Source organism: Gallus gallus, chromosome 1 (genome assembly GCF_016699485.2).
Source record: "Gallus gallus isolate bGalGal1 chromosome 1, bGalGal1.mat.broiler.GRCg7b, whole genome shotgun sequence".
NCBI classification, from domain to species: domain Eukaryota; kingdom Metazoa; phylum Chordata; class Aves; order Galliformes; family Phasianidae; genus Gallus; species Gallus gallus.
The window spans coordinates 36410166-36425977 of record NC_052532.1 but is presented as its reverse complement, the minus strand read 5'-3'; the positions used below and the strand labels follow the sequence as shown (position 1 = coordinate 36425977).

Here is a 15812-nt window from a genome sequence, read left to right as displayed (position 1 = left end):
ACTCCTGGGTAAGGAGACTTTAGTAAGGCTACACTGGGAAAAGTGCTTCACAGGCATCTTCAAAACCTAACAGCTATACCCACCCTGGAGAGAGAACTGCTCCTACAGCTAAGGTAACCAAGGGCAGAGCATCTGGTATAGCTCTGACTCAATGGCTTGCTGTCTCCAAGACAAGAAGGAAAAAAAGCTACATTCTGTGTTTTCAGTCCAAGCACAAATTCTGAGAGAGAAAAAGAGACCTGACCCAGAAACACATTAGTAATTTAGTCCTGCAATAAACTGAACCTTTGCAGTCCTGGGTTCCTCTTGGTGAGAACAGAAGGAACCCCATGGGAGATACCTCATGCTTTTAAGTTCAGCTTCCAGGGCTCAAGCAAAACACTGATGTACATGGTCAAGTTCTCCGCTGGATGTGGGAATTCAGGTTAGAATTTCACACTCCAAAGACTTCCTGCACAGAGGAGATCAGCTGCCACAAGCAGTTTGATACCTAGATGTGAGATCCTATGGGGTCCAGAAATCTCAAGCACATCAGGCAGTTTTCTGGACAGGACAAGGTGCATTTAATGCAAACCACGGTTATCCATGTTAGGCTACTGACTCTAGAGGTCAGCAAAAAGGCAGTTCTTCAAGACCACTGGATTTCAAGCCAATTATTTTAGGCCTCAGGAGACAGAACAGCAGCTGAGAGTAGCTGGACTGAGAAACTCACAGTCCCACAGAGCCACACTCTTGAGCAGCACAGGAGGTGCTGAGCTGGAGTCAACACTGCTTGGGGATTCCCCACTTCCAAAAAAATCCCCTTTACTGCCCGTTTGTGATACAGTAATATTACAACTGTGTCCAACTGCCACATGATTACCTAGTTTTTGTAAAATCTACACTGATGGCGCATGTAGAGTGGCAATTACTCCAATCTGAAAGAACTCTGGACATACACACTGTTATACACATTGTGTTTACAATGTGTGAATATTTCATTCATTCTTTTATAACTCAGCTGTTTCTTACAATAAACTTGGCTGGCTTCATTTCAGTGTTGACATTATTTTAGAGAAACTATGTCTGCGCATCCACAAGTGTTTTGTTTACAGCATTACAAAGGACTATTTAAGTTGAAAAGAGAATGCTTTAACTTGATGGGGGAGGAGGGATGGAAGAAAACATTTAAACTTGATTAGCCAGTAAGAGGGCCATGTTTTTCCTTAGTCTAGCAGATTGTGATATTTTGGACTGCTTGGAAAGAACAACTGTTGTGTTTGGGACTCAAAACAAATTAGCTGTGTTCCAAGTTCTTGAAAAAAATTCACTGCACAATGCAGTATAAAAGTCATCAGAACTTGAATGCTCCAAACTGCATGTTGAAAAATATCTTTTATGCATGTTGGCACATTTATTAGCTTTTCCTGGGATATCAACTTTTAGGGATTACTGACAAAATCACCAGCATTAAGAAAATAATCAGTCACACGCTAGACAAAACATCCTCCATCCTAATATAAATGCTTGACTTACAGTTCTTTTAGGTTTGTTAGTGTCCTGATAGCAGTGGGGAACTCGTCCAGACTGTTGTAATTTAAATCTCTGTGTGAAAATAGATTGTGTTATTTAGGTCTTGCGTTGCATCAGGAATAACAGAATTATTGGCATTTGTAATGAAATACCATTTTTCATGCATTGAATGAGTAACGTATAGCCCAAATCCAGGAAATCTTTAAAGTGCATGGATGTTCTGTGAAAAATCTATTTAGGACACATTCTCATTCCTATTTTTTTATCAAGTGGGAAAACATACAATAAGCCCAACTTTACCATTAACTGTATTGTTCAATTTAAGCTTTGGCAATACTGGATTATTACATGGAGATTGTTTCTAACTGTACAAATTGCAAAAACAGTAGTTTAGCTAGGGTAGTGACCTTTGCTTTAAGAACTGCTCATGCTGCAGTGGCAATCAGACTTCATTATGGTAAAGTGAATGAACTATAAGCATACTTCTGCCCTGAGCAAGACATGTGCATCCTTTAGTATTCAGGAGACACCTGAAACTAAAATTGAGATGCGCCTGTGTGATGCTCCCTGAGCACTGCTTTGTGAAGAATATAGTCTGAAAAAACTGAGAAACAGCCTTATGGAATGGGCAAAACAGAAATCACAGTTTACAATAGATGGAAATTGAAACAGTATTAGGCTGAAGTAATTCAGGCAGGAAACTGCTGTCTGAACTCAACGAGGCTTTCCTTCCTGCTTGTAAATCTCTCTCTCCCGCTTATTGACAGAAAGAGATTACAGGCAAGCACAGTTTTGCTTTGCCCTCCAGTGATATGTGATTTCCAGACCTATGCATCAATGCAAACAAATGATCCTAAAGCTGACCTCCGTCGTTTACACTGAGATCTCTTTAGATTACCTTCAAACTATCTTGGAACTGGTCTGTACAATACGCGAGTAGTGAGCTTGATGCAAGCGCTACACTTTCCTACTGCAGTGAAGAGACTGCACCTACATTTATTCCCAGGTTCATGACTGTCCTCTGAGTTTTCATCTCTTTCATACCAGGTGGCTGGGACTGGGCTTGCAATTACTTATTCCATTGTCCTTTTCCCCCCTCCCCATTTTTGACCAAGTGCCATGTGAATCTCACTTAAAAAAACACAACAAACTATTACATTTTCCCTCTCTCTTTCCTGTCCCCCTTTCCGGTGCTACACTAAGGGACTTCCTTTCAACTCACAGGAGACTAAAAGTCAAAATTGTAAAGCTGCATTTCAGTTTGAAGGGATCAATGCATCTAAAACTAGGGAATGAAAATAAAAAAAAAAGTCAAAATTTCTTTCTTTCTGGTCTTACTGAAACATGAAAGTGAGCAGTGCATGCTTCTGTGGATGAGAAAGAAAACAGTTACTTTTAGACCAGCATTATTCAGATTTGGTATTTTGTCTATATGCTCCTCAAATCTTCGTTCTCTGCCCTGGTTAGGTGAAATCTCTAAAACCTCTGAGAAGGATTGAGCTGATTGTGGCAGGCAGCAGAGCAGAAGATATGCAAGTTTTTACCGTTCCTGTAGAATTTTGGGTTCTGTTGCCTACTCTAGCAGATATGAACAGAACTTTGGCAAAAACTTGAGGCAATTTGAACCTTTATCAGTGCTATTCTTTAGCAAAGCTCTTTAAAGGCAAAATCTTGGACACAACTGAGATATCTCTTTCCTTGTAAAACGTACATGATTTGGATATTTGGCACTTTTTCTCTTTCCAGGATAAAAAAAATAAAATTATTTGATTTCGTAACCCTCTTCTATGGCGAGACAGTCTCTTGGTGGTAAATCTTTTCACTGTGACAGTTTCCCAATCTAGCCATTAGGTTTATTGATTAAACAAGACAAATAAATAGTATTAAACTAGGCAAACATGACTGCTCATGAATAGCCACTTCTTTTACAATGCCCAGTACAGTTTTCAAATGTCCTTGAAACAGTTTATCAACTGATGATGCTTATTAAAAAGGCAAGCTAATTTTATAGTCAAAAATAGGATTTGCCACACAGAGTCATTGTAAACCATAACTTAGATCCTGTAGTGATTAGGCAAGCCAAAAAAGACATTTAACTCTTAGGCTATTTTTATTCTCTCAGAATATTAATGAAAACATTGGGAAGAGAAAAAAAAAAAGGAAACAAATAAGAGGTCAACTCACAAAGTCTCTAGGCTGTGGAGCCCATCAAAGCATTTCTTTCCCAGGGAGTAGATTCTATTGTTATGGAGATGTCTGCAGGGGAACATTAAGCACACAGTCAGGAAAGCACATTGCCCACAGTGGACTCAAGCAAAACATTTTGATGCTTAAATCAAAATAAACTTATTTTCAGCCATGCACCAATTATATGCAAGTCATGCTTTTGCAAGAGTGTGTAGTGGAGGCCCTTTCATTGCTCTCCCTGCTTCCTCCTGACATCACTCCACCCATGTGGCGTTCAATTTGGTTCCATAGAAGGGATTTGTTTTACAACCATCTACATGGCTTAAAAAGGGCAAAACCTGGAATCCTAGGGTCGGTTTTGCACATTAAATGTTGTGAAAGTGTATACAAATTCTCACACATTATTAATTAACATGTTGCCTTTATAACTATGGGAGGTGTTCACTTGGATGATGTATATCCAAAGGCTTTTAGAGGGGATGGCGCAGAATAGCAGGTGAGCAGAAGGATAATAAGGAAGAAACAGCCACTAGCCTTGCAGAATAAAAGAAGACACAAAGCCATAGGACAAGGAGTCATAGCTCCACTGAGATGAGTAAACTAATCAATTTTTAGAGTGCTTTAATTTGCTCTCCTTTGAAACTGTAAACACCTGTAGGCCAACACCTACTTCTCCAATGTTCAGCCAGCGAGAGTAACTGCTGCTTGTCTCATTTCAGTCAAACCCTCCCACGTGAAGGATCACAACGCTGCCTACTTCTAAGATTTTTGTACTGACATAGAAAAAATCAATCTGTGTTAAGCTCATTAATGGGAGTAGATACAACTTAGTGCTATTTAAGTTGGCTTTTGAAGCGGATGCATTTTTCCCAGAAGACTTTTATTTTATTCTTTGCTCTTCACTCTCATAGTGGAGGAAAACTATGGGAGTAACACTTCAAAAGAAAAGAAGGTTGTGATTGAGGAGCTGCTGGTTACATACCCTTTAATGGTTCATTCTGCTCAGAAAATAATTTTAAAGATCACGGAACATAGACACATTGAGTATCTCTGTCCATAAAAAGCACGGTTCCCTATATAACAATACAAATGTTTTGTAGGTTTCCCCCTCCCTAGGAAAAAGAAAATCAATCATTTTTTTTAAATGACTACACTGAACTGTAATGTTTGAGTTAGCACGAAGAATGTCTACAAATTCCAATTCAGTTTGAATTGCTAGGATGGATCTTCAAACCTGCGCCAGCTGAACATGCATGTTCACACACAGCTGGAAATTCGCCAGGCTGAATAGAGCAGCGAACAAAAGAAAGCAGAACCGCACACAAATATTTTGATGAGCCAAAACTCAGAGAATCACAGAATCACAGAAACCTTAGAATTGGAAGGTACCTTTAAAGGCCATCTAGTCCAACTCCTCTGCAATGAACAGGGACACTACAGCTAGATCAAGTTGCTCAGAGCCTGATCCAGCCTCGCCTTGAAAGTCTCCAGGAACGGGGCATCAACCACCTCTCTGGGTAACCTGTTCCAGTGCCTCACCACTCTCACTGTAAAAGACTTTTTCCTTATGTCTAACCTAAATCTACCATATTTGAGCTTGAAACTGTTTCCCCTTGTTCTCTCACCACAGACCCTGCTAAGAGTCTGTCCCTTTCTTTACTGTAGCTCCCCTTTAGATACTGAAAGTTCGCTCTCAGGTCACCTTGCAGCCTTCTCTTCTCCTGGTTGAATAGCCCCAGTTCAGTATCAGATGTGGCAGATAATGAGGAATCAATTATTAATCAACATGAAACCCAGAAGACCAGAAGTAAGAAAGTCAGATCTAAAATATGGGAACCTAAGTGAGCAGAAGCAATCAGGGAATAAAGATGTCATTTTCTCCTGGATTTCTTATATGCCCTCCTATCTCTGCATTTCTGGAGGAATCTAGCAAATGACGTTCAAGACATTCTCTATCTTCTCAGCACTACTGAGATATCTAGGATCTTGGTTAAATAACGAGTCTGTACACTCCTCTATCCACTTTAAATGGAATGAGACTGGTACTCAATGTAAACACAGGGCAAGGATTGTGTACTACAAGGCAGCTATTGCACACCTGTAATTGGTACTCTATACATTTAAATGAATATATTAAGCACTAGACAGAGACGGTGACTACAATATTCAATAAGGAATCCTGAAATGTGCCAGGTTCAATGTTTACAGTGGGGTTAGAATATGCTAAAATACGCTAAGTCTCTTACAGACTATAGCTTCAGAGAGTCAAGTCTTGACTATATTATAAGTCTTGTAAGTCTTGACTATATTATTCTCTCCTTAATAATACTAACATTTTCCAAAGTATCCTGAAATAACTTCTCTTCCTCAGTTTCCTCCTTAGTTTCTCCAGCCTGTCTAAATTTTTTTCCACGTGGTGCATTCCTGGAAGATAAAACTGAAACCACATTCCAGAGTATTCCTTCCAGATTTTGGTGTCGGTTTTGCATCTGATTCATTTAGTTGTATTGGTATGCAAATATATCAAAATATAAAGCTACAAATACTGTCTGTGAAGTAGAACTATACATAGGTTTGAGGAAGAAGCTATACATAATTTCTACTGGGCAGCATTCTTTCCAAGTCACCCAGAAATCTTTCAGTTCATTTTCCTTTTCCTACTCTTTCTCCATTCAGTACTGCCTTAGAAAGCATACAATTCATCTATTCCTGTTACTTTTGCTGACCAGATACGGCGACTTTTTAAAAATTCCCTCCAGTTTTTTACTGGAGACAAAACTTTTAAGCTAGATTAATCAAGTACTGTAGCAAATGTGACTTTAAGATGATGTGGAAATTCTGTTTTTCTAAGATAATTTAAGAAAAAGAAGTATAGTACTTATACAAACAAATTATTTTGTATTTAAAAAACAACATTTTCCATAACTGAACTCATAAAGAGTATCATCATTAGGCCTAGTGCAAAAGTAGAAGGGAACTACAGCTTTATAGTCCAAGATAATGTAAGTTTAATATTAACACTGAAAGAAAAAACACAGGCTTAGCTAACCCATGTAGGCAGCTATTTATCTCTCATTTACTACTTGGGAGAGACTAGGGTTAATTAAAGGTTGTCTCAAGTAACATCTAAATTAAACATTGTATCTTCAAGTAATTAATCACAAAGAGGTCAAAGCACTGCAAAGAAGCAGAGATTCTTGCTAAAAAGCAATTGATAAAACTTACAGAACTACCAAACTAGAGAGGTTTCCAAAAGCATAGTCCGGTATGTAATGAATTTTATTCAGTGCCAGTGTCATTGCCTGAAGTGCTGGTAAACTTCTAAAAGCTTGGATGGGTATTTCTGTCAAAGAATTATCGTCCAGCCACAGGTGTCTAAGGGAGACCAAACCATTGAAGCAGTTGGGGGGCACGTAGTTGATGTGGTTGGCATCCAGGCGTCTAGAAGAAAAAAAGAAAACTGATTCTGAGAAAAGAACAGTGGACTTTCAGAAGAAACTATCATCGAGAACACAACGAGGATAGGCAGCATCTGTCACATCAATTTTTCATTTCCCGGAGATTCTATATTTCCATCTTGTTCGCAACATTATCTCTGGGACCTCACATGGTGTTCACAAGTCTCCTAGGCAGCTGGCTCACTGCTCACAGCTGTCCTTTGGGGCTGTTGGTTCACTGAGAGCACAGACTAATCACAATTGAACAGAGCCTTTCTATGGACCGGTCACAAATTTGTTTACTTTCCCAGTTATTTGAAAGTATGGAATAAAAAAGTATAAGAAACTCAGCATGACACTCTCTTTCAGAATCTATAAATCACTGAGTTGCAGTGCTGAAAGCTGTCTGGGGTTTCCAGATGCTACCCATCAATTTTAAAAGCTAAAAATAAAAATAATTTCTGGGTTTCCACTCATGTTTTACTCCTTCTTAAAAGCTGTGCACTTCAATTATTCTAATGAGCAACGAACATAACATCTCTTAATAGTAGAGCAAAATGGTTTTAAACAGAGATCAGTGTCGCTAATGCAGTTGATTTCCTTTGAAGTTACTTGATGCACTTCAGCTGCTGCAGAGCCAACAGAGGGAGCTCAACTACGTGTTGCACCTTTCCTGAGCTGCAGGTGATATCTTGCTTTCACACTTCTACAAGTAAGGATTAAATCTACTTAACTTTTTGCAGATAAGGAACTGGAAATACTATGTCATAGAAGCCAATCTCTGAAACTTTTCTTCAAGATGTCTGTTCAGAAGAGTACAGAGATGAAAGAAAAACGAATTTAAATAGAAGTTTTGAAAAGACTATAAAGCAAACAGACGCACCCAAGGTACAAATAAGTAATTCTGTACAACCTAAATTTGTTCTGTTTGAGAGAAATGCAATACTCTCTGTGATGGGCCTGATAATCTCTTTATTTAAAGCTGCTTCCTCATCCGCAGTCATGTAAAACGTCAGGTCCATTCTATCTCCTGCTCTGTGCTCCTTCTACCTTCTGCATGAGAACAAATAATGAATGCGAAGGCTTCGTGCCAGGCTGGCAAATAACTGAGACAAGGTCAGTTGGAACAAATTTATAAAGTTCAGTGTCAAAGCCCCTGTACAATTAAATTTTCAATATAATAACTGACATGGCAGGCAGCAGAGACAGAACTTTCAAAATAACTCAAGGGTCGGTCAACAAATGGGCGAGGCTGGAAATGTTTAGAAATAGTCATGCTGTACCTCCCCCATTCCCCAGGCAACAACCGTGCCATGCCTATGTTTTCAAATAAGGTATAATTTGAATGAGTAGATGAGGTTTCTTTGTGTTTGGTCAGAAGTAAATTTCTTCCCTGTGTGATGCTGGTATGTAAACTAAGAACTTGCAGTTGTATTAGTTTGACAGTTACACTGATTAAAGAATGGAGGCTTTATTCAACCTAAATGCATTACTGTGTGACAGTCAGCTTCTTGCTCAGTGCCAAGGCTGACTGTGCAGCTCCGATCTCCCAGAGGAGGACAGACACCAGAGGAGTTACTCACAGAACTCCTGCTTGCGTGGCAAAGCTAGAAGTCAGCTGTTTGTGTGATGCTGTGGCTGCAGAGGCACTACTTCTGCTGTCCTCAGAGAGGTCAGGGTTTCTACCTTACCAACACTCAGCAGCGAATCAAGGAACCGGTTTTGTTTATTACTGAAGTTTCCAAATATAAACCCACTACTACTATGTAAGCAAAATAGACAACATAGGACTGCTGTAATATGACTGAAATTCTAGGTAGCTGGCTTATTCCTTAAATAAACTTTGGAAGAAAATTTGAAACTACAATGATTTGTATTGCATGTCCTTTTGCTGGATTATACACCCTACTGGTGCTCATAAGCACTGCCACAAGTGCTCTTTTGTTATCTAATCTTTTTAGAATTTCCAAGTACCATTTTCCCCTCTTGCAGATAATAAAATACTACAGTAGTGGTTTTGTTTCCTGTCATATTGTAGGTAACGCACACTGATGTATAAAGCATTGATCAAAATCATTGTTTTCAGCCAATTGTTTTACATACGCTGATCAAAGTTTTGGCACTTTCAAAACTAAACCCATTAACTCACAAACATGACCTTATATATAATTGAAAATATATAGATAACGTGGTGAGTTTGAAAGCTGCTATTATATTCCAGAGCGAGTCAATTTAGGGAAACAGAAAAGCTTGATCTCTTCTGATAGGTGGCACGTAAATAAAGCAGACAGTATGAAATTCACCATGAGCTCACTTAAAATGTCCAAACCTTTCAAAGAAAATGCTTGAGCTATGTGGACTGTATCCCACTGGTGTTTCCTGTGGCATGCAGTGAATGCTAGGACCATATGCGTTATAAATGATGAAAAGATATTATTCATATAGGATTGAAAACGTGACTAATTCGCAGTTACTCTGAAAAGGGTGAAGGTAGATTTCTTTTCTTTAAAGTTTTGATTCATATTTTTGGATCAATTCAATATGGACACCTAGCTTTATGCCACTGATACGTCTCTACATGAATACATATATGTTTCCTTTCTCTGAGTCTTATTCCAAGTGTAAGCCCAGGTACAACCTAGTGAAATACCTCGTGCTCAGGAACATCCTTAAAGTCTTGTTAGTGAGTCTTTCTCCTTCATTCAGGGTTAAGTCAAATGCTAGGCATGGGATCAGGAAGGAAATTTCTCGCAGGTCATTTTTCTCTCTGAGATAAACATCTACCACATGGATTGCCTCTTTTTACAAGGAATGAGGGACTGAACATAATGGAGGGACTGGCCAAGAGGAAAGATATAACTATAGATAAAGAAATCAAGAATACAACACTGACAAAACCAAATGTTAAGGTCCTTCATGCAGCAGGCAGGGGAGGCAAGGACTGATGGCAGGTACACAGATAACAGAAGGGCACGCTCCTCCCTCTCCTACCACTTTCTTCCTCCACAGGTTCTACAGCACACAGGCATTGCTGAAAGCATGGAGCAATGATGAACAAGGACTGGGGTGAGGGCATGTCTAGGGTGGGTATCACAGGAAGGAGGGGGTCAGACTGTGGTAGCATGGACCCTCTCAAGGGTTTGTTCATAGGAATTAAGCTAAGGCCATGTGTAAGAAATGGCAAGAGTGACATCAGAACTGGCTTTGAAAAGTGAATGTAATGAAAATAAAGCTGGCTACTGTAAGCATGGTTTCTCCAACATGCCCCTTTAAGCAGGATACCCCCTTCAGTCCTCAGGGGAAAATGCTAGGACTATTGTGAAAGCTTAATTGCAACACACCAGCACAGCAGTTTCCACAGATTTCAGCCCTTGTATGAGCTTGTACAAGACTGATAGAAGAAACCCTGCACAGCAACAGCAAGACTGAAAGAGGAAAAAAAAATTCACAAGTTATAGTTTAGGAACATTTGTTTCTGCCCTGCTGCTTAGTTGAACTCTGTCTGCATGCACGTAAAACGTGAGGAGGTCTCAACAGCTCTGAGAGTTTTGATCCTTAGCATTTCTCTTCATATTCAAATATGTTGTTCAGGTGTATCCTGGATGGTGTGACAGGACACTAGCATGTTGTATAAAACACAAATACACAGTTCCAAAGCTATTTTCATACTGAGACTGGCCTCAAAGCCCCAAAAGCAGGAAGAAGTAGGGCCAGCAGGAATTGTTGGGTCATGCTAGGAACCTGGCTGCAGAACAGAGGTCCAAGACCAGACATCTTGTGTGCCTGGGAATGTTGCCAGTAACCTCCACTGGCCTCCCAAAGCAGGTGGCTGCATGCAGGGTGCTGACAGGATGGACCAGGCCTGTAGGAGCTTCCAAGTGGCCCCAGGTAACCATTCAGCCAAACTCCATCTGGCAGCAGTCAGAAGTGTGCCAAGGACCCTGCTCACAGGACAGCAGGGCAGATGGTCGTGACCAGTGCTTTGGAGCATTCCTATGCCCTGTTTGCCCTGCTAGACTGGCTCCAGCAATACTGTGTCACCACATGATGCCCACGTGGACCTTCTTGTGTATCTGATTTGAACCTCACATGGCTGATCATTTCAGCACTTGGCCCTCTTGTCCTCTTCCCACAGGCAGTGTACATCCTGGTGGGATTCAGCCACACAGAAAGATTTCTCATTAGCCATTCTGAGGTTGAGAAATGTATCTCTTTACAGGTATGATTAAAAAAAAAAAAAAAAGCAACTGTCATTCAAGAGATTGCTCAGCAGACAGAAAGGAGTCAGACACTGAGTAGCTTTTACTGGATGCAAGAAAACATCACTCAGCAGCCTGGAACTGCTGACCCAGTTTGGACAATTGTACCCCACTTTGAAAGCAATCTGACTCTACAGCTGGTTGTGTAGGGACTGGACTCAAATATTAAGACAAACAGTTTGGGGATCCTTGCATGTCTGTCTTCCTCCTAGCTGCTTATCAGGCTGGAAACGTGCGTGACTGAGATGGGTGCTCCGACACTGCCCTAGTACTCTACGATTCAGTCCCTCTTCTGTTATCTAGTGTGCCCCAGGGTTCTAGAAGCTCACGTAGATAAAAGATGGAGTTAAATGAGACTGTAGCTGTGAGTTTTGAGACATCTTTGTGTATGTGTACAGTTGTATGCATGAGTACATACAACCTTGATTCAAACTGTGGGAAATTCCTCCTCAGGGAGTTTGAGGGTAACTGTTGAGGTACTGGGTTTTCTAAGAAGGATAAAGCCTTCTGTGGGCTTCATTATCATGGGGTGTGACATGAAAAACCACAACTGAAGCTGCTGTCTTTTCATGAAAACAGTTCTCCTGGGAGAATGTGATTTCATCAAAGTTGGTTGGTCTTTTAACTAAAAATCACGATTATTAACACAAGCATCATGCTAGAAAAAAAAGCCCTGCTTATAATGTTAATGCTTCTGAAAAAAGGCTTTTTCATTTCAAGGCTGAACTGGAGGCATCTCAGAACTCTGTACCATCAAAGTCTTCAACTCCTTTTTCAGAGTAAGAATTTCTTTTGAAATGTCAAATATTTAGAGAAGTAGAGAGAAGGAGATGAAAAATCCATTTTCTGACCTGTTCCAGCCAAGCAGATTTTTAAGAACATCCGAGATGATTTCTAGTTCATCTTTCATGTAAAAATGCATCATCATCAAGTGCTCTGCACATATCAACGTATCTTAAAAAACAACTGAAGTGAAATAAAATTCTGTCAGAAAGCTAAAACAAATTTATTTACACTATTTTTTTCATCCTGTATTTGTAAAGACAAATCCATGTGCTACACTAAACTCCAGGTTGTCAGTGGAGAAAAGATGGTTTATTTTTTTCTCTACCAATTGTTTCCAGTGCTTTGGAAGAGGGACCATCTTATATTCTGCTCTGTTTTCTACTACTGAAGTCCTTGTAAGTTTTACAGGAATGAAAGCAGGTGGCATGTCTTACTGTAAATAATGTTTGTTTTTCAATATCCTTGATGACTGGTTTAGCACAGACAGTGACATAATACTTGACCTATTCTTGATTATCATTTCTCTCTGAAAATGCAATAGGAAAAGCTTCTTATTAACAAACAATGATCTCTAAACAAGAATAAAGTGAATTAATCTGTGGCATTCGCTGCAAGGTGTTGTATTACAATAGTCCCAATAAAGGAGCAGCAGAAGCTTCACTTCTCCATCAGCAGTGCCAATTAGACTTCTCTCCTTTATTTACTAAAATTTGCAAATGAAGATCTCCAGCTTATCAGTTGCTAATAGCATAACATTTGCTTTAACATGCTCAGGGAACTAATCTTAAAAAAATAATTTGTGCATTATTGCTCCCTTTATCAATCCCTTCTTGTTCAAAAAATACTGAAATGTCAATTTTGGTACATAAGTGATCTCACTAGAAATAAAAAAAATCTATTTAAACAAGTGCTCAAATTCAGTGAAAACAGTTGGTCAGAAAGCAAGGTGATAATTAATAGCTATATTTCAAAAATAAATCAGTATACCTACATAAAAGGCTTTTGGATTACACAGATATATTCAAAATTATTAAAAGCCTTCTTGATTTAAAAGCAGAGTGGAGATATTGGAGCTGTGGGAAATATAAAATCCAGAGACCATCTGCTTACAGTCAGTTCTACAGAAAAACGAATAACAAGGGAGACAGCATGCAAGTGACACTTCAAACCCCGCTGCCAAGATGTAAGTTGTGACACCAGTCATTGTGCGTTGGCTGTTTTCAGTCATGGAATTTGAGAACTTACTTTCCTCTTCTTGGCTCAACAGAAGCAAACATCGTTTGAATTGTTAGGGCTAGTAAACCAGTACCACTCTGTATTCATGACAAATTTCAAAAGGGAATTATAGCCCACATAACATGCTGAACATGGAGATAAACACAGCTGTGGGCCAGCACAATAAAATCAGAGGCATTACTTTCAGAGCAGCCTTTGTATACACCTAATGTGTGTACACACACCATTACACACATATTTATATAAAAATGATTTTAACGTAATCCGCTTCACATTCATTTAGGTATCAAGGTGGTTGGTATGGCTTGCTTCTCTACATGACTGCCCTTCTTGGGCGAAAATACAAAAGGCAGTTCTAAGCCCTGTCATCAGTTTTCAGTTTTTTGCAGCTATGCTAACCTAAAGAAAAGGGTTAATGAGGCTTTCGAAAACCATGCCACCTGTTTAGCTAAACATAATAAACACAAGAAGTTGTTATCTTATAGAACTTGCCTTTGTGTAGGCTTTTAACCTCTTAATTACACCCTTGAAAAGACTGCTGCTATTTCAAAGGTTTCAAGAAATACTTCCTATTGTAAATCAGAAACCAATGCAAGAACCACCTTGTGAGCAGAAAATTCCTAGACTGTAAGAAACAAGAAACTGAATCTGTGCACACCTTTATCTGACAAGCACAACCCAGTTTAAGCAAACAAAAGAATAATAGTTTTCTTTCCCTCAAAGAGGTCTCTTTTGCCAGCGATCGTCTTTCAGCTGATAGTAGCTTTTCTGTACAAACCCGTATCGTTCCATCATAGGACTGCTACACAGCTGTCTGAAAGTTCCTGCTGATCACCCCTATTCTCTGTCTGTCTCAATTGTGTCACAAAATATCAGTCCTTCACACAGACTACACACTGCAACTATGTTTGGTTCGCTTCTTCAGCTCCTCCACCTATGGAAAAGAATATCTGCAAAAAAGAAGGAGTGAGACCGTCATTTTGTTTAGAAACTGCACTGGAAATTCAACAGTCTCTTTCAGAGCAACAAAGGAACCCTTGTTTGCTTGGCTTATCGTGTTTTGGTCCAGAATGTGTATAGAATGATGTGATCTCAGCAAGACTTTTTTTTTGTTTGTTTAGCAGAAAGAAAATCTAATATAGTCAGTAGACCAGCATTTTCTCATGGCTTTTTTAAAAGATCAAAGGAAAGAACTGTAACCTCAAAAGTATACGGCTAAGATATTTCAGTCTGTCTGGTCAATAAAGAAAAAAAGGTACAGACCAAATAACAATTTATAAGATAATTAATTCTTAAGGCTCTTTCACCCTTACAAACCTTAACGAATGCTTTGTATATTAAGGAGGTAAGTACTGTTCAAGACAGACAGAAGAACCTGGAAGCTAAAATAGTACAATGTGGGCCTGTATATGCATAAGTTGTACACTAATGGCAAAAATTTGCTAGAAATTGATTCATTCTTTGAGCCTTTGGATTTCATCTGAATTGAATGTGTGCAAAAGATGTGAACTTTCTGGTAGAACTTCTTTACACACAAAAAAATAAGAGAACGTGTTTATCACAGTATGCTTCCCAATCAATATATCTCAGCTCTAGCCAGATTAGATTGCTATATTTGCTGCTCTTGTCACTATTAAGACTCTCACCACTGATGTCAGTAATCGATGCACACTGCAGCAACATTTTTTGCAATAGTCACTTGAACTTCTCTAATGATTTTCACATTAGGAACTTGAAAATAACCTTAATTCAAAGTAATTCTGTAAAAATATATGGTGATCAACTAAAGCACAGACTCAACTAATGTGTCTGTATGTCCAAAGAACATGCCTATTTTCAGTCATCTAGAGACTTCATGCTGCACATTCAAAGTTAGTACACACTTCACAAAATTTAGCCATTTTTTTTTCTTGTATCAAGTGACAATGAAATTCTGTGGATAATTCAGAAACAGAATTTATTCTGCATCCTATGTGGAGACAGCAACAGTGGCCTTATAGTTGCAAAATGTGAGCTCCAAGTGCAGCACAAGTATCTAATGATAATCAACTGACTGAATAACAACATGGCAGATGGATTTCAGTATACGTAGATGTAAAGCTAGGCCTAGGAGGAGAAGGAAATTCCCAGTTGATGAGACAAAATCCTGAGTAACTCTTAACATGCTAAGAAAAGCATGTCTTGAAGTTGTAGTGTGTAAAAATCATAGCTCAATGTTCAATAACAGTTAAAACAATTAAACAAAATGAAGTTTGGGGGTTAGCAGGAAAACAAGTAACAAAAAAAAACCGCCATAATTTCCCTCTGTAAATCCAGGCTGTGCAAACACTTTCAGTATTCTATGCAGGTCTGATTCCTCCTTGACTCATCTCAAATAAAATATAGAAGAACTGGA

The 15812-nt window shown here is 39.1% G+C and overlaps 1 protein-coding gene across 4 annotated transcripts in view; it reads right to left on the bottom strand.

Annotated features, from left to right (window-relative positions):
- LGR5 (leucine rich repeat containing G protein-coupled receptor 5) overlaps window positions 1–15812 on the bottom strand; it is an 85968-nt gene that overhangs the window by 19740 nt on the left and 50416 nt on the right. For 2 of the 4 annotated variants that reach the window (XM_425441.7, XM_046912467.1), the window contains exons 5-7: window positions 6925–7140; window positions 3697–3768; window positions 1516–1584 (exon numbers count right to left, since the gene is read on the bottom strand). In XM_425441.7, the coding sequence (XP_425441.3) occupies window positions 1516–1584; window positions 3697–3768; window positions 6925–7140 (357 nt within the window). Of the gene's footprint in view, window positions 1–1515; window positions 1585–3696; window positions 3769–6924; window positions 7141–14195; window positions 14349–15812 lie in introns of those variants that run through there. The other 2 variants (XM_040669689.2, XM_040669680.2) reach the window with 2 other exon arrangements.